We start from the raw sequence: 18,320 nt of genomic DNA on the forward strand, positions 1-18,320 counted from the left end.
TGCTTCTCGCTTGCACGCGACCCTACACTACGAGCATGTGTTGGCCGCGATTTTAGGGGGAAGCAAAAATTAAGCCAAAAGGAAAATCAAATTTAATTGTGATAAATAAAAGAACGGAGAAGACGCTCTGGCTTATTTCTTTCTTTTTCTTCTTCCTCCTCGTCTCCTCCTGAATTCTCTTTCTATCATCACTATCATCAGAGTTACATGTAATTGTTGTGGATTAAATATATTAAAATTTAGCCTCTGGACACTCTGGCATCATCATCGTCATCGTCATCGTCGCCGTCACCAAATCGCTTGCTGCTTTTGGCTATTCCCCAGTTCCCACGAAGCTAGCCGGCGTCCCTCTACCAAAACAACGCTTGAAATTTTTCTACCTTCGAGCATCGGTTCGGCTGCGTCTGACCGGGACATCTCGACACAGGAAAGCCTACAGCCAAGTCGTTATCTTGGAGACAGGCACGAGGGAACACCCAAAAGACAGCACCAGACTGCAGATCGTCTAAAAGGGCCTCTTCCGAGATTGTTCGCACCGCACAGTCAGGCAGTCTTTGCTTCCCGATTCCACTCGAATAGCTTCAACGTGCGTACAGCTAGCTTCCACTATCGATGTGGATCGTACGTCTCATTTCGTCCGCTTTCTTCCTCACCGCCATCGTTCTGTCCATTCCCCTCGCGTTCGATGTCGGTGGGAGAACCTGCGGCCTGGCATATTCCCTGTCTCTGGCAACGTTCTACTTTTTACTCTCCGTGCTCAAGCTCACCACCCCGGATAACTCGCGAGTTCGTTATGCCTTGATCATCCTCGCCAGGTCAACACAATGGATAGTTGCACCTATACTCCTGATCTGGTCCCTAAATAAATTTTCTGTCGACTCCGATAACTCCAGCGGCTGGGTAGAGAGGACGTTCAATGGGAAGAGAGCACAAGATACTTCAATCCATGAATGGATATTCGGTGCCAACGGCTTGATCGAAACAGTGTCGCTAGGGAGCTGGGACAAGCTTCTCCAATGGTCTACTCCAGTCTTCCAGTTGGCTGAGGGGTTTTGCAGTCTGCTAGTCATTCAGGCTGCCGGTCAAATCACAAGATGGCTAGTTAATAGAGGTGGAAGAAGTGACAGCTGGATGGTAAGCTATGTTTCGTGTCTACGCCCCCAAAGATCCCCCGACCTAACTCCTGCTTAGATCAGCCTCCTTGTTATGTCCGCCTCGGTTATCTCGAGCTCGATTTACTTTCTATGGCGTGTGCTACGGTTTCCAGAGATCAGCAGCGTTGATTCCGCTTTAATCGGGGTTGCAATCACATGTGCTGTGTTCCTTTGCGCATGGGGCATTGGGAGCGGTCGAGGAAATCCGGTGGAGAGCTCCCTATTGTTTGCCTACATCGTTCTCTGCATCTATCAGATATTCACCGACTATCAACCCTCGACGCCCTTAGAGACACCATCCGTGTCCTCGCAACCCGACTTTCCTCCGCTTCCACCCATCATCATGGCCTCGTACACAACGCTTATGCATACGCTGTCTGCCTTGCCGTCCATCATCCACACCGCTTTTAATATCGTGAGCGCCGCTTTCAGTGCCATCAGCCCTTCCGTCCTGATATCTTTGCTGTATCGTTTGTTTGTGCTCTATGCATCGACAAGGATTATCCCTGCAGTTCGGGAATCTGGAGCAAGAGCTCTATCCCAGGAAGCGTCTCTTGATGATTCCGACGGTGCTGGTCAATTTTTGGGTTTCTTGAGCTGGTTTTCACCATCCATTCTCATTGCCGTTTACACCAGCTTGCTGATGCAACATTTTGCTGCCCAATCCACGGGAGCAAATGGGGAATGGTGGAAGAGTGCTGGAGCCATGGGCGGGAACTTTTGGAGATGGGTCAACCTGGGATGCACGATGGGGCTTTACGCGGTCGAGTTGTGGTTGGGCAAGCAGGACGATATTGATGGTGGCTTGACTGGACATTGGAAGACAGACTGAAACGTGAACTGGAGCTCTGAAAGAATATCGACACATGACTACCATCGGAAGCAATATTTTGCCATCCACTCAAGCAAGCGTTTTATTTGGATTATTTCGACACAGTTGGATACCTGACATGAGATGATGAAGTCGGAGGCCATATGTCCAGCGTGGCTGTTTAGTCAGTCTCCAAGAAGCTGCTTACCGGTTCGCAGCGTGTAAATTGCGATGCATTTTATTCTCGCAATCCGAGTTATATCCCCCTAGACTCGGACGCTTCCGAACGCTCTTATGATATCTTGATTATCGGAAATTACGCTTGCGAACACATTCGCTTAAGAGTCCTTCGTTCCGCGGTCGATTTTCGGACCTGATCCATTTTTTGGGCCGGATTTGGAGGACATTACGTCGTCTAACTCCTGCCCATTCTTGCTAAGCGTCCAAGTCCCTCTTAAACGTACCCGAGAACCCTAACTGCGACCTGCCGTGCGGCCGGGCTCGACCGAATCCTGGTGGTATGATCACCAAGTCTTAGGGCAAAGACGAGAGAAGAGTAGGATATCCAGGCGTTGCTGTATCAAGAGATAAACATCCCAAATGAAGAATCCCATCGCCCTTGCCCTTCATCCACTGTATTTTATCCCTGTTCCTTTAGTCACCTATCATCACTGCCAGATTCACACAATGCAAAGCTACTAACAAACCACCGCAAATCCAACAGAAAGTCCCTGCCTTGCGCTCCCTCAGCATTTTCTTCTAACTTGTTTCTTTATCTGTTTTGATTATAACGATGCATGCTGAGCAAAGGGGGGGAAATTGCAAAGTTATGTGTGTACAATATATCACTCGGGTTAAGGAAATTGATAATTTGAAAGCATTGAATTGAATATCATCGCCGTCATTTAGAAAATAAATATACTTGGACTTGATTTAGTAAATCAGCAGAGCAGTTGCAAATGATAAACGCTTCTTCTCAGCCTGAAGCATGACAACACAAGGAAAACACATTTCATGTCAGAAAATTTTAGAAAAAGGGGGAAAAACAGGCGAAAAAGCATAGGAAAAGGGACACCGCAGGTAAAGAAAAAGGTCAAGAGGAAATAACTAGAGGCGTGGAAAAGTAGTGGTGTTGATTTGGATATAGAAGCAGAATGCTTTCATAACAAATGCAGAGTTACTTGGTCATGAGAGGAAACACAGGGTGACAGATAAAGCCCCATTAATCCCAAAAACAGATACGCAGAGAGACAGAAGGGATGTCACGGGCTGCTCAAGGAGAAGGGGAGAGGGAAGTATTGGGGAGGCATGAGTAGGCTGGTTTTAGAGAGTGAAGGAGAAGAAGAGAAGTTGTGGTCAAAGGAGCTGGGAAGCAACGTAAAGTCCAGACTAGTTGGACAGCTTGTTGAGGACATGCGAGGGTCTTTTAGATATGGGATAAGGAAGGGAGAAGTAACAGTAAGGATAAAAGGCAAACGAGCTCCACAACGAGATTCCAGGCTCACAGCCCTGGAAAGCTCACTGACCACTCAGCATTCCACAAGCAGACACCCACGATATATCCATACCCATTCGGTACTCCATATGAATCACCCAGTGCAAAGAACGGTTTAACGGTTGCCATCTCAATAAGCAAATCATACCACCAACTTCAAGATTGTAGCCAAATTCTCTCCCCTTTCACTTTACGCCGGGGGAACTTCAAGACTATCTCCGAATTGGCAAACCGCCTGTGACTCGTGGAGGACTTATGCTCCCTTCTTTGGTGTCACGATTGCGCGCTTCAGCACTAGTAAGACCCTCACCAGCGTCTTTGGACCTCTCTTTCTGGCCCTCCTCCCCAAGCCCGCTATCTCCCAGACTCGACTTTCGGTGTGGGAAGTTACTTTCTCGGATCGGACTACGGCTCATCCCGACGGGTAACCCGTTATGGGCTCCGCCAGTCTGGGTTGGGGAATGACCATTGAAATGTCCGGGAATGGGGCTTGCTTGGGGAGGTGAGGTTGCAGTCAGGTGAGGGATATTTTCCGGGACAGGATGACGGGAACCGATGCTGGTAACTCCAACGTCGGATGCTTTGCCGGCTTTGCTAAGAGCATAGTCGCCCGAGTCAAAATATTTTCGTTCCTATATGGGGGCTATTAGCATCAGAATAGACATGATGAGGGGCTTCCAAGGAGAGGCCCGGATTGAAACAAATGGACGGATCAACCTTCAGCTTATTTTGGAGCAGGTCTTTCTTGTTTGGAATTTTCCCATACAGCCGCAAAAGACGCTGTTCATCGGGGCTCAGAGACTAGGAGCAGACAAAGGATTGGGTTAGCGGGGAATGTGTGAACTTGAGTCTAGGTAGAAAGGATGGGGGTGGAAATTACATTGATGTCGATCTTATTCTGCTGATGAGGGTTCATGGCTGTGGTTTGGGCGTATGGCACCGTGAAGGCAAAATTCGGTCAACTTTGAGCAGCCAGCTGTGGTCGTGAGCAGAGACGTCCAGTGCGGTGATGATGATGTTAACGAGGAGGAGGTAAGGTTTCAGGCGGGCCAGGATAGCATAGGTGGGTTTGGCAGCAATCCCAATGGATGAAAAAGTAAATAATTGCTACTGCATAAGGGAAACAAGAGCTGGTAGAGAGGCACGTTGAAGAGCAGAATGGGGGCGAGAGAAGGGTTGGCGAGCGAGTGCTGACGACTTGAACTCGATGTTATTCAACTGGGTTGGGTGGTTATCGATAAGGTGATCAGCTGGGAGCTCACGACCGAACTAGCCAAACTCTCTTGTGGGTGAAGAGGGGTCGTGGAAAGCCGTTTCTTCCGTTTCACGGTTCAACTTGCTTGACAAGGATCAACACTTCAATCTTGCCAGGCTCTGTGATAATATCGCCATTCTTATGGGCTAGGAATAGGGACGTGAAATTCTTCATTTTGGCTTCAAAGGCTCTCCAGAAGTCATTGTGTTTCCGCAAACAACATGAATCACCTCTCCCACACCAAACTCAGATCTCAAGCCATTCTTCTCATAAACCAGTTAGTTAATCATCCACAGAAGACAAACTGTCCTCCACGTCTTCTCTTGCTCCGGCCTTTCTAACAGCGTCATGTCCCGCTTCAAAAGCCCAGCGTACTTATCTCATCTTGTAGTTATCCGGCCATCAAGCTTGCTCCAGGATGCACACTGGCCCTTACTACGCCTGTGGTCTGCCCACCCCCAGAACTCTCCCTCACCGTTTTGCAAAGGGAGCGGGTGACATTGTCCTTCCCCTTGCATTTTCTTTTCCCGCCTCTCTTTTTTTTTTCTTTTTTTTTCCCCTCAGCTATCGCGCCAATGTCGGCAGCGTCAGAGTCTGGGCGTCGAAGCGGCAACACCTTGATAAGAAGAACCCAGGAGGGACACTTGTTGGCCGATAGCTTGCACATCTCGACCTTAATCGAAGAGGGTCTGAAAACTAGCGAGGTTGTTTGCGCGATCGCTGCTGAGGATGAATTGTGATCTCTGGCGACTGTTTCCCTCAGCTGCCCGTTCTCAGCTGGAGAGAGGACCATCATCATTGAATCTGTATTGACCGGATCCAGTCAATATGTACGAGCATTGCTGGCAGCCGTATCGACTTCAACGGATTATGCTTCACAACAAGAAGTTAAATTGCTCTGGTAATGAGATGATCTGGCTTAGGAGTCAACTACGGATTAGGATTGGCATTTTCAGCAATAGTTGATACCTTCTACCCTTTATCGCACTCTCTATCGATTTCTTGGGACGTCAAAGTATGTGATATTTCCGCTGCAAACGGCGAACATCCATTATGAATAGCCACCTCCGTCGGCATGTCGTGAGTAAACGTACGTTCCAACATATCTTTTTCCATGGTAATGCGTTCCGCTCCAAGGACGCCCGCAGTTGCCATCTGCTTGCATCCAATCTCACCTACATGTATAACCTTGGATGCTGCAGCGTGTCACCAACATAACCCCATTATGTTAGACACCTGCCTCGAGAAATTCTGGGATACAGAGTTCCTCAACGACCGTCAGCAACCTTTTGCTGTGAGTTCATGCGGTAGTTCCAGTACTTAACTACTAGCCAACATAGCGGGTTTAAGATGGGAATTCGGATTGAAGTCTTCCGAGCAGGGTAGTTCCAGGATATGGGATTTTCTGTCACATATTATTCAAATGGACAAACTCAGTGTCAAGCGGGCCACTGGTTCCCCCGCATGCATATCAAAGCGTTCGAGGAATGGAATGGGCCAGGCTCCGGACACATTCGTTAGGAGCATCCTGGTTCCGCATGAAAGTGACGTAGGCTTGATATGACTAGACCATTATAGCCGGTGTTTTCAATGTCTTAGCTCCCCGAAGGAATTACGTTGTGCTCTCAATATTATAGCCTATCCTTCCAAGTCTAATTCGTGTGACATGTGGAGGAATTGTAAAATTCTATGGTGATACAGCGCAAGAGTAGACACTTGCAACTCGACCATTTGCTTGTAAACATCGGATTCAGTAGTAAATACCTAGCTGCCTGTTCAGGCGAACAACCAATGTGTAAATGCATAATGAATGTAGTTTTACTTGTTTTCATTGTATGCACGGCCCAACTGCGGCGCATTGGGAAATTTTCTGTGCTGGATGCAGGCCCACTGCATCGATTTTCGTACCCCATCTCTGGATCTCGGGCCCATGGGTAGTTAGTTAACTACAAGAATTTTTCCAGAATATCTAATTTTTACTTTTTGTATAGTATAGAAAAGCGAAAAAGTGGTTTGTTTGCCGCGCGCTACATTTTCTCGAGTTCTAGAATTTTCTGCTGATGACGATTAGCAACGGCCAGCCCGCAAAGACCGAGTTACAGACAAACAGGAGGTGCACCTATCGACAAATCTCTCGATTGAGGACTCTGCACAAGATTTGAGGTAGCTGAAGCACTCTAGGTTTCGGGCACTGGCGAACCTGAAATTGGTACTCACCTCGTCAGAAAAAGCGCAAGACGGAGTTTGATATCATCGGGATAAAATACAATGGGCGAGATACCACGAACGACCACCAAAACCTATGTTGTTGAGCATCTGGATCCGGAGTTAGGCCCATGGTCTGCTCTCGAGTACGGATCTATCGCAAAGGAATCCTGCGCAGCAGGCGCTAAATTCATGCTCACCTCCGTTCCAGAGTCGCTGCAATTGCCGCCTGAACTGGCTGCTTTGGACAGCTTACATGTGGAGCACCGAGGTGTCGAAGAGATTTTTTCCAGTCAGAAGCCCAGGGTCTGCTTACTAGATCCAGCCGCTACATCAGAATTATCCCCGGCGGATGGAGATGCGTTCGATATCTTTCTTTATGGGGGCATCCTTGGTATGACCCGATAAAGACGCTGGCACAAATGACTTTGTTTTCGTACAATGCCAGAAGCATTTTTGGATCAGCTACTAATTGGGTACCTGCTTGCTTTAGGAGATGACCCTCCGCGAGGTACGGTTGTCTGCTAGCTTTCTCTTTAAGCATACCCAATGCCTGATGGCAAGCACATTAACGCGGTTTTTGTCTATAGATAGGACATCAGAATTGCGCAAGAAGGGTTATGCGGGTAGAAGACTAGGGCCTAAGCAGATGACAACCGATACTGCAGTCAGGGTAACTCGCATGGTCGTCGAGGACAAAGGTAACTTCCCAGCTCCATTCGCATTCCGTTCATGCTTACAGGGCATGGATACAGCTCCTCTGGACCAGATTGAATGGGTAGATTATCCGGAGTTACGACTCGACAAGCACGAAACTACGGAAATGCCATTTAGATATGTGAAAGGTCGAGAAGGGGAGCCCGTGATGCCCGAGGTGAGCCGGCTGATGCCTAGAGCTGGACCCCTTTGCCGAGTTTGCGCTGACGAGTCTCCTGCAGGGGATGATTGAGCTCATTAAAAAGGATGCGGATAAAGGGCTAGTGGATTTGCTATGACGAACTTGCTAAATATTCCGTGGAATCTGACGGGGCATACTCTGGAGAAAGGCCCATTGCGCAGAAAGGATCAGCGGATCAGCAGATCCCTGTTTGGGACTCGTTACATACTCCATGTTGAATTAATGCAATTACGGGCTTCCCAAGAGATTAAAAGTTAGAAGTCACTTTGATTCGCGATGCCGGTAAAAGGAAATCATTCTTGTATCTTTCGCAGTTCATTCTCAACTTCTTCTACTAGAATTTCCGGTTTTGACCGCTCCGTACTTCCGCCCGCTGCAGTCCAGATAGAACGTTATCATCACCGCACTAAAACAGTTGCTCGGTAACAGCTAGCGCAAGCTTAAAATAGTGTGTTGCTCCACTTGGTATACAGGATACGTAGGTGCGGCTGCATATCCGGGACTGGATACCGAGGATTTACATTGGCGTTGTCAGCGGTGGGTCGGGTTGCACACTAGCTCGGGTGTTCTGGGAGATGTGGCCATCTCGCCAACATTAACAAGAACGGCGATACCACCTCATAACCGCCCGCCCCTTGAACTTGCAACACAGCCTGGATCCTCTCGCCATTTTGACAGGTATGCAATGCTATTTGTCTCTCTTGGGCTCTTAACCTCTCTATTTTCTCTCGCTTTCTTCGGTTTCTTCGTCAAGGGAAGCTCCATGTTCCTGCGGCAATTCCGCAACCCGCATCGATAGGCCCATTGTTTCAACCAAAAGAACATCCAAATCCTCACGGAACAGGCGTCTTTTTCCAGAGGCAAAGACCACCGTTTCATACATGATTTCTAAGTATCGTTTGCAATAGTTAGTTGAGTGAAGAGTTCCATTCAGGCGTGGGGACTTGTTCTGCCGGAGCGGTCATCGCTGCCCACCATGCGCTCGACATCCACCTTTACTCGAACGCCGGCGTTCCTGCTACATACATTGGCGAGATGGCTTTTAGTATGGGGGGTATTGGGAAGCTCGGTTGTTGCTGAAAAGAAGTGTGCTTCGAATTACTACGTTCGTTCGCTCCCAGGACAGCCGGACGGTCCCCTACTGAAGATGCATGCTGGGTGAGGCGAGCCGTGGCGGGAATTCCGCCCCCCAGTCAATTTTTTATTGATTATCTTCGCCTCTGGGGCTATTTGTGCTAACGTTATTTTCTTGATAGACATGTCGAAGTTGACCACAAAAACAATGGGAACCTTTTCTTCTGGCATTTTCAGAATCGTCATATCGCTAATCGTCAACGAACTGTTATTTGGCTAAATGGAGGGCCCGGGTGCAGCTCTATGGATGGCGCTTTGATGGAGATTGGACCGTATCGATTAAAGGACGATCACACCTTGATATATAATGAAGGATCTTGGGACGAATTTGCGAATATCTTGTTCGTGGACCAGCCTGTTGGCACAGGATTCAGTTATGTCAATACCAATAGCTATATCCACGAACTGGACGAGATGGCAAGCCATTTCGTCACGTTCCTGGAAAAGTGGTTTGAGTTGTTCCCTGAGTATGAGCATGATGATGTAAGTTACCCTACCTGTTCCACAACCTTGGCCTCTGTTAATCCGTGCTAACCTTTGGTCGCAGCTATATTTCGCCGGCGAATCCTATGCCGGCCAGTATATACCTTATATTGCTAAAGCGATTTTAGATCGTAACAAAAATACCACAACCCAGGCACAAAGTCGACTCTGGAACCTCAAAGGCCTGCTTATTGGCAACGGGTGGATCTCCCCTGTGGAACAATATCAGGCCTATCTAACCTATGCCTACAAGGAGAACCTTATACAAAGCGGCACCGATGCTGCTAAACGGGTTGAAAGGGCACATTCGGAATGTATATCCGAGCTCGATAGCGGTGGTAAGGACCGGATTCACGCTGGCGCTTGTGAAAAGGTTCTCTCTGCAGTTCTTGAGGTGACAAGAGAAAATGGCAAATGTATAAACATGTATGACATCAGACTTAGGGACGAATTCCCTTCATGTGGGATGAACTGGCCGCCAGATTTAAAGCATATAACCCCATACCTCCGTCGGGACGATGTTATCAGTGCTTTACATGTCAACGATGACAAAAGAACTGGCTGGCGGGAATGCACAGGAGCAGTGTCGAGCAACTTTAATGCGCGCAATTCCAAGCCGTCAGTGCAATTGTTGCCAGAAATTCTCGAGTCTGGAATCCCTATTACCTTGTTCAGCGGGGCCAAAGATTTTATCTGCAATCATATTGGCACTGAACAGTTTATCCACAACATGCAATGGTCTGGCGGAGCGGGCTTCGAGCTTTCGCCCGGAGTCTGGGCACCACGACACGACTGGACTTTTGAAGGAGAGGCCGCAGGCTATTATCAAGAAGCGCGGAATCTAACATATGTATTATTTTACAACGCCAGCCATATGGTACCATTTGACTTCGGGAGACGGTCGCGTGACATGCTTGACAGATTTTTGGGTGTTGATATCACTAGCATTGGAGGAAATCCTGCGGATTCTCGCATCGATGGTGAAAAAGGAGCTCTCACTTCTGTTGGTAATCACCCCAACAGCACTACTGCCGAGCAGCGCGAGAAGGAGAAACTCAAAGCTGCAACTTGGGCAGCTTACTATAAATCGGGAGAAGTTGCCCTTGTTGTTGTTGCCATTGCTGCAGCTGTCTGGGGATTCTTTATTTGGCGCTCTCGTCGCCAGCGACAAGGGAGTGGATACCGTGGTATTTACCCAAATCTCAACGGCCTAAGCTCCGGATCTTTTTCCGGATTCCGAAATAAACGCTCGTCCCATGATGATATAGAGGCCGCTGCAGATTTTGACGCTTCCGAATTGGACACTTTACGCGGTACGGACGATAGGTCCCGGGGTGCGAATGGTCACGGCAGTGTAGGAGGAGATAGCGAGGATGAGGATGAAAAGTTCGGTGCACAGAAGGAATCGTACCATCCTAGCAATATGCCTTCATCATCCAGCTCATAAGCTCTGTGTTTTCTACTGTCCTCCTCTTTCACCGTTCCAAAATCTGATTAATCTGCATATACGTGTTGGAAGGAGTCTGGCGCGCTGGCTAGACATTGATTGTCATGTGAATGATTTGTTATACATTTTTCGAGACCACATTAGATATCTTTTGAACATTCAGTCGTTTATATTGCCCCGAAGCTGGGGAGAATCAAAAGTGATAAGAGCAATGTCCGAAAGCTTTCTCATTTCCGGGCTTAAATGTACGCAGTAATGGAACAGAGATTCCTCAAAATCGAAGCACGACGTCGAGGGGAATTATCGCTCTAACGTCCAGACTCTGACAACACCATCATCTCCAGTACTTAAAAGGACCTCTTCTTCATTAGCATGGTCCATTTCCGAATTGTCTAAATTTTGTTGCTGAGACTTGCGCTGATCCGCTCGTTTCGCCCAGCAGACATGATTGACCTCATAAATCTCGTGAGCGGCATCCACACATGCTACAACTTCCCATGCTGTAGATGGTGCGGTTCTCTCTCCGTTGGCTTTCTGGGTCTCTCGTGCTGAATCTGGTTTATCTTGTTCTGATGTGGTGTGCGCCGGAGGTTTGGATGTGAAACGTTCTTGATAGATGACAATCCGTCCATCTGCGCCCGTGGAAGCGATTAGACCTGTCTTCTTGCTCCATGCTACGGAGTATATAGACAGGTCATGCATGGCAGGTAACTGGCATTCTTCGATCCAGGTTTCATCAATAGTAGCAGGACGAATTGTACTCGGTATTGATGAATACTGAACCGGAGGTGGCTTTTCTTGGGGTTGTTTTCGCCATATTCGGATGGTCTTGTCATCTGAGCAGGAAACAAGCCGTGGACCAGACATAGAACGCTCTTCTATCCATTTCTTTCGTTCGCATGGTGCCAGTTTCCCGTTTTCGGGATCAATTGGCATAGTAGTAGGAGCGCCATCGCCGTTGTCACCAGCGATTGACGTAGGAGCCTCCCATTCGACACACCAAACAGTGCCTTCGTGACCTCTTAGACAAGCTACCTGTCCCCAATCGTCCACATCCTCTCTCCAGAGCCGAATGGTATCATCATAGCTCCCCGAAGCGAGACATTCCTCCTCCGGATGCCATGCCACCCACTTCACGTCACCTGAATGCTCCTGCAACACGGCCACCGTTTCAAAATTATTATCCCCATCCTCTAGATCTTCCCATATCCAAATCGACTTATCACGCGAGCACGTTGCTAGTAGTGACCCGCCAGAAGACCAAGACACTGATTTCACCTCGCTATCATGCCCGTCCAACAGCACGGCGAAACCCCACTCCTCATCTTCATCCTCTTCATCACCATCCGTATCATCCCCCTCCTGGCGGTCCGCCTCCGCTAATCCACCTGCAAGTCCTAGCATGTCCCGTTCTGCTCTCCCAAATCCATCCCATCGTCTCCAGACTCCAACTGTAGCATCGAAGCTAGCTGTGGCGAGCACGCTTTCGCCTTTTACGTGGGGTTTCCAAGCGCACGACCGCACCGAGCGTTTGTGGCCGCCAGATATGGTAGATAAGAGGGTAAAGTTCACGAGTGAGTAGACTCGAACTGATTTATCAGCGCAGCATGTTGCAGCTATGGGGAGGCGCGGGTGCGGGGAGGTGAGCCAGGTGCGGTCCTGAGAAGGCGGGGTAAGGTCAGAGAGGTGCTTGAGAGATCCCTCGGGTGTCGACGACGGCATGGTAGCTGGAAAGGAGAGCGGGACAAGTGAGAATTGTGCGAAATTCCGTGGCGGACTGGCTGCGACTCTCTCTTGTGGTTTTCGTCCTCGGGATGGAGGCAGTGATGATAAATGAGAAAGCGTCTTGAGTGACTGCAAGAGTGGAGCCACCCTGGAAGACTAACTAGTTAATTGATCATGTTCAAGCATATCAGCCGCTCTGTTTGTGATTATCTACTACTTCGATGAGAGATTGACGATTATGATGGTCGTGGGATATTTTCTCGAAGCTTGAATTGGTACCAAGCTGATAAGGGCGAAGCAAGCAATTGATTCTCATAGCACCAGATAGAGTTCGCTATTATAGAGGATTAAAACGTAGCTGGAATATTCACATGTGTATCCGAATCTTGGTTTCTATGATACAATATTTATCCCGTATGCGCCTGGTTGCTAACATGGTCCTAGTTAGCTATAATAACTTTTGGAATTGAGCCACAACAAGCAAGACAGAGAAGATCCTGAGGGAAAACCCAAAACCAAAAAAAAAAAAAAAAAAAAAAAAAAAAAAGGAAAAAAGAGCCAGCAGCGATATCACCAAGCAACAAGAAGATCATCGAACATCGAAAAAAACCGTTCCCATTAAAGCTGTATTAATACTATTCACATTATCATCCATTAGAGATCCCACTGAACGTCGGCTGTCTCTCGACATATGGCGCAGAGTTCGTCCACGAACGTCTCGTACGCGCCAGCGTAGCTGGCTTCAGCCATGACACCGAGGTCCTGCATCTCAAAATCACCAGTGCTACAGAAAGATGCTGGACGTTCCGTGACATCCACGGTTACTTGATTGCTGACCATGATACCTCCCCAAGGAGGTTTCTTGTTCGATTGACCATCGTCGATTTCGGAAATGGTGGTTTTAGAAAGGTCGCTCTTTCGGCTTGGCCGTATGCCGTGGGAATTTTGGGTGGATGAACCGACCAAAGACGACGCTTGGGATCCTTTTTTGGGGGTTGGGTGTGCCGCACAATGGCCGAATTCTTCGAGAACGGATTGTTGGAAATTGGCGTTGTCCACAATGCCCGGGTACACCTGCTGTTGGGCAGTGAAGAGACGGAGAGGGGTAAGACAAAGGGGATGAGGGGGAATGCTGGACTGTAAACCAGTAATGAAACGGAACGAAAAAGCAGTGCATTTGCCTGACCCTCCAGGCTGCCCGGGTAAGCGGCAGGGAATCATGATCTTTCGAGCAGAAAATTTAGCCATCCCAAAAGCAGAGCTCTCAGTTAAGTCCGCAAGGTCAGATGTTGCATTGTACATCTGCTGGCAAAACAATTGCATTTCAGGCTTAGTAGGCCTGTCGCCATGTTGTTTGAGCCACTTTAGGCAAAGATTCAATGGCCATTCATCCATTCGAGATAAAATATCAAGCTGCCATTGTGAGATGGATGTAATCGGTAACCGCACATGAGGAAGAAGATTCGGTGCATCTTTGCGCACAAGGACATCAAATCCTTTTCTGACCGAAGGATAAAGAGAGAAACAGATCAAATAAACACCGGGTTCCATCATCTCCTGCGTGGAACCGTAGCTTCGTAGATTCTCCAAGTTTATCAGCATCTCATCGGGAGGTATTTGCATAGCCCGTGCTATCATTGGAGCTATCTGTGGCCCAGCAGCGAACCGCCATCCACTCGCAGAAAGTTGTACAGCTTCTTCTCTATTCAGATGACGCACAGCGAACAAAAATTGGCCCTTCCCTAGAACCCTCTGAGGCGGGCATAGCGACTCAGGATCGGTTTCTGAATCAAGCTCCAATTTCCCGGGCTGAGTCCCTGTGATCATCACATCATCATACAACACCCCCATCTTATCGAGAGGCTGGTGGAGCTTGTCCGCAAGCTCTTGAGCTGCCACGCAGAAAAGTTCTTTGAAAACGGATTCGAAATTCATATCCACATCAACACCACCATACGCCTCTGTACTATTGCCGGGATAAAACCGCTTCGTGGCTGTGTCAGAGAGAAGATGATACTTCATTCCAGGAATGAGTTTCCTAAAGATGGACCAGTTGTGACTCGCACGGAATGCCCAAATAAATGCCGGGTGGTTTCTACCGAATTCCTCGTCGGCAAAAGTCTATTTATATAGCTTGTTAGTTATCCACGAAGGAAAGTAGGGATAAAAAGCCCTAAGTATCTCGTACCCTATCAATATATTGATTCGTGATCTTTTGGGTCGGTAGGAGGCCTTCTGGTGAGACCATAACTCCACCTGAGGGATCAAAAAATGCGGATGCCAACACTAGCTGTCCAACGCGATGGGCCGAACGGTTGTATTGTCGCTTGGTGAAAATCGCAAGGAATATAAGAAACGCGCATGCTGCGCAAGACTGCCAAAAGATAATTAGCCAGCAATACCAAAATTAAATCTGGTCCGGTTTCAAACATACTAGTGTAGTGCAAACAATCACAGTCTGGCTGGACGATAGCTGGCCTCCGTTGTCCAGGAATATCCTTTTAACTCGGTATGAAGTGCCCACCGATGCCGTCCAGTGCATGCCCGATACTGCGACAGCTAGAATGGAAGCGCAGAGCAGTCGCTTCCACCAGCTGTGTGTCCAAGAAGCACGCAATCGGAAAAACACCCCCAGGGCAGTAATACTTGCAGAAATTGCAATGATTGCCGCACCGATAATATTGGCAAGCTTGTAACTGCAGTAATAATTCGCTATTCCCAGTTGGCCGACATAATGCATACCACAAACAGCAGCACCGGTTAAAATTCCCGTGAGAACGATATAATATATTTCTGTGTTCTCGCTTATTCCAATGAAGTAAAATGCGATCATAAGAACGACAATCGGTAAGAGGAATGACACTGCGGTGAAGGCGGAGCTATAAGAGATTTGGTGATCGGTGCCATGGTGAAGGATGGTTGCCCGGTTTCCGATGAAGTGCATACACCAGATTCCAATACCCCCCATACACACTGCCGCACTAATTAGAAGATACCTATTCGAGTCAGTTAAGTCGGCTGCGATTAGAAGTGTGAGAAGTGTTGGAGTCTTACCAATTATATAGGCCGAATCGAGACGTCCGCCGATGAAGCAATTCTAAACAGGTTGCACATCCAGCTAGGCTAACAAGGTATGAGAGGACGATAAAGCCCGCACTGTATGATACGGGAACAAAATCATTTATCCCAGATTCCCGTTCACTCGCCATTATTATCGAGTGCCGTATGGATGGATAAAACAACATAGGCTATCAGAGGTGGCGCTCTCTCGCAATACAGCAGAAAGCCAAGTGGGCGCGGCTCATTGTGAAAATCCCAAGGGATGAATTACAATGATACTACCTGGAAAAGTGAAGATGCATGTAGTTCATTGTCAAGGACCTTGAGCAGCCAGAACCGGGGAAAGCCTTCAAAAATGCCTGAGCAGCGAGCACAAACTTTAGTTGGGATAAAGGAGATATAAGAAAAGCCTCGGGGCCAAGATCCGGAGACACTGGAACTTATAGACTGAGCTTGTTTGTTTCGGGCTTTTTTAACTTGGGCATACTCTGGAGATGATTTGACAGTTGGCAGGGCTAAAAATGCATTCCCCACGGAGGAAAGGGACAGGGAACACTCTAGGAGACACTAGACGCATAAGAACTTAAGCATAAAGGAGAAAATTAAGGTAAACGGGTCTCCAGGTTCAGCATGGGAGGACGTTCAATCATAGAAGTTGCGCACATCCTCCTCCTTTCTCAGCTATTAAAGCAACGGCTAATGGGGAGGGTATCATCAAAGACTTGGACTCGTTGAAGCGAAGCGAGGGGAGGCAGGCTTCCACCAAGAACCCTGGCGATAGCGAGTCAAGACTACCTGGCTCGGCATCCCACACAACTGCAGGCCAGAATTCCCACCTTTCGCTCGCTGCATACTCCGTACTCGGGCTTGCTTGAGACCTGCCGTGATTGGCCAGGGCGTGGAGGAAAAGGACAAGGGGTGCGCAGAAGCTCGCCCAAGCCATTCCTCGCCATCCTTGGACTGAGCTGAAGCAGCAACTTTCTAGCTAGCGTCATTTCAGGACGTTGTGGGTACCTCTTCAACTGCTGGTGTCGAGAGGGAGGAAGGATGCTGAGCTTTGAGAACGGAGAATTGTGTCAGCTCGATAGTCGCGAAAGAGAATCTGAACATGACTCCACTGATTCACCCACCCTCGATCGCGCTATCCCCGAGAGGGACTTTTAAGGCGAAGATCTCCGGTGGCACCCTTCGCTCGCCCACTCACAGCGTGTTTCACCCTGCCCGAGGATCCCACCCGAAGAATGGGAACAACGCCATCACGGCGGAATCGAGCAAAATCTCGGATGCTCGGCCCTGCCGGGTCTCTCTGGACATAGCGAAAATTAAAAAAGAAGTGTCCTAACGTTGTCGCTCGGTAACTAGCGACAGACCACGGAGCAGCCCACCTGACTTTGAGGGGGTGACAAATTCCTGGTGTTAGCGGTGAAAAAAATGAAGATCCGAAGTAATATCCGGCTATTTTCGTCCCCTGTACCAGAGTTGCATCCGCATTCAGGCATGCTGCTCTCGCTGTGCCGAACAGGCATATATTTCTGGAAGAGGGTGCCCTTTGTGGCTTGCTAGGGTTCGGATGAAAAATAACTATTGCGCTTCAATGCGACTTAACGCACAGGGCACCTGAGCTTGTGGGACGCTACGTGCTCGTCACTCCATAGGGGTAAGCTAACTTTAGCAGTTCCCTTTTCGATTTATCCATGCAATGTCTTGGAAGTGAACGGAGTAAACAAGAGTTGGAAATCATTTGATTGGAGCAGGACGACATCAAACGCCATCCTCTGAATAAACTACATATCGGAGTACTCCGTACATATAATTGAGATCACAGAGAACTCTGAAAGAGGCAAACAACCAATTACCTTCCAGGCACGCTGTGTACATCCAGCCAGCCACCCAGGGCCATTTCCCACATCCACAGAAAATTTATTTTGGCAAGGATAATCGTAAAAGCAGAAGACAGATCGCCGCGACCTTGAGCGTGGAGTGCGAGTGCTCCGCTGTTAGGGCATCGTATTCGACAGCTTCATCCTTCGCTCAACTGACCTTGTCGAAAACCCGTACCCGGGGAGCCATCATTGGCTTAGTCGAGCAAGAAGGTACGGAGTGCTCCGTACTCATCAAGAAAATCCACGATAAGAAGAATATCACGGAATCATGGATCTCGAGGACAAACCAGTTTCAGTCTCCAACACTCGCCGCTCGGAAGGCTCCACTTCGGCTTAGAAGTTATTCAAGAAGACTGGAAACCATCGTTGCGGAACATGCCAACCACGTGGGAAGTGTTCAGCCTTTTCCGAGTTGCGCAATTCCACTCTTCACGTGCGCTCACCGCCGGCCGAGACTTCGAGTCTGGCCATCCGATATAGGAGCGATTTTGCTGTTTTGCGACCTTCGGCTTCTTCTTTCCGCTCGCATGCTGGCTTCGGGGTCAACTTGATGAGCATTGATGGGGCTACAAACGTGTTTCAAGCGTATGCAATCTTGCAAAGCATACAGTAGATTTCATGTCCATAGAGCCGAAAGGTCTGATCAGGTTGTGTAGCTAGGTGTTCAAATGAGCCAGCAGCAAGTTGATCTCAGAATGTCAATGGCTTGGTTACGTGACTATAGTCCTTTACGGTCCCTATGGAGGCCTCGTCGATGAAGCAGGACCAAT

At 48.4% G+C, this 18,320-nt stretch overlaps 7 protein-coding genes across 7 annotated transcripts; 3 read left to right on the forward strand and 4 right to left on the reverse strand.

The window, feature by feature from the left end:
* The first annotated feature begins 112 nt into the window (after positions 1–112).
* On the forward strand, positions 113–2,179 carry D8B26_006844 (uncharacterized protein). Its single transcript, XM_003070271.2, has 2 exons — positions 113–1,134; positions 1,192–2,179. Exons 1-2 carry the CDS (start codon positions 613–615, stop codon positions 1,984–1,986), a joined length of 1,317 nt encoding a protein of 438 aa, XP_003070317.1. The 5' UTR covers positions 113–612; the 3' UTR covers positions 1,987–2,179.
* Positions 2,180–3,672: 1,493 nt separating this feature from the next.
* D8B26_006845 (uncharacterized protein) lies at positions 3,673–4,376 on the reverse strand (the record flags this gene model as incomplete). Its single annotated transcript, XM_003070272.2, has 3 exons — positions 3,673–4,092; positions 4,178–4,261; positions 4,341–4,376. The coding sequence occupies 3 exons, from the start codon at positions 4,374–4,376 to the stop codon at positions 3,673–3,675; spliced, it is 540 nt and encodes a 179-aa protein (XP_003070318.1).
* A 483-nt stretch (positions 4,377–4,859) lies between these two features.
* On the reverse strand, positions 4,860–5,513 carry D8B26_006846 (uncharacterized protein). The gene has a single exon (XM_066125312.1). It carries the CDS (start codon positions 5,509–5,511, stop codon positions 5,107–5,109), a length of 405 nt encoding a protein of 134 aa, XP_065981394.1. The 5' UTR covers positions 5,512–5,513; the 3' UTR covers positions 4,860–5,106.
* Positions 5,514–6,791: 1,278 nt separating this feature from the next.
* Positions 6,792–8,101, forward strand: D8B26_006847 (uncharacterized protein). The gene is made up of 5 exons (XM_066125313.1): positions 6,792–7,314; positions 7,414–7,431; positions 7,511–7,621; positions 7,676–7,794; positions 7,859–8,101. The coding sequence occupies exons 1-5, from the start codon at positions 6,984–6,986 to the stop codon at positions 7,913–7,915; spliced, it is 636 nt and encodes a 211-aa protein (XP_065981395.1). The 5' UTR covers positions 6,792–6,983; the 3' UTR covers positions 7,916–8,101.
* A 341-nt stretch (positions 8,102–8,442) lies between these two features.
* On the forward strand, positions 8,443–11,525 carry KEX1 (Cell death protease). Its single transcript, XM_003070274.2, has 3 exons — positions 8,443–8,976; positions 9,075–9,435; positions 9,500–11,525. Exons 1-3 carry the CDS (start codon positions 8,795–8,797, stop codon positions 10,880–10,882), a joined length of 1,926 nt encoding a protein of 641 aa, XP_003070320.2. The 5' UTR covers positions 8,443–8,794; the 3' UTR covers positions 10,883–11,525.
* CIA1 (Cytosolic iron-sulfur protein assembly protein) lies at positions 11,044–12,695 on the reverse strand. The gene has a single exon (XM_003070275.2). The coding sequence runs from the start codon at positions 12,602–12,604 to the stop codon at positions 11,183–11,185; it is 1,422 nt and encodes a 473-aa protein (XP_003070321.2). The 5' UTR covers positions 12,605–12,695; the 3' UTR covers positions 11,044–11,182.
* Positions 12,696–13,261: 566 nt separating this feature from the next.
* D8B26_006850 (uncharacterized protein) lies at positions 13,262–15,816 on the reverse strand (the record flags this gene model as incomplete). The annotated part of the gene is made up of 4 exons (XM_003070276.2): positions 13,262–14,728; positions 14,796–14,981; positions 15,042–15,603; positions 15,662–15,816. 4 exons carry the CDS (start codon positions 15,814–15,816, stop codon positions 13,262–13,264), a joined length of 2,370 nt encoding a protein of 789 aa, XP_003070322.2.
* Between the last annotated feature and the right edge of the window lie 2,504 nt (positions 15,817–18,320).

This window comes from Coccidioides posadasii, chromosome 3, assembly GCF_018416015.2.
Source record: "Coccidioides posadasii str. Silveira chromosome 3, complete sequence".
Classification (NCBI taxonomy): domain Eukaryota; kingdom Fungi; phylum Ascomycota; class Eurotiomycetes; order Onygenales; family Onygenaceae; genus Coccidioides; species Coccidioides posadasii.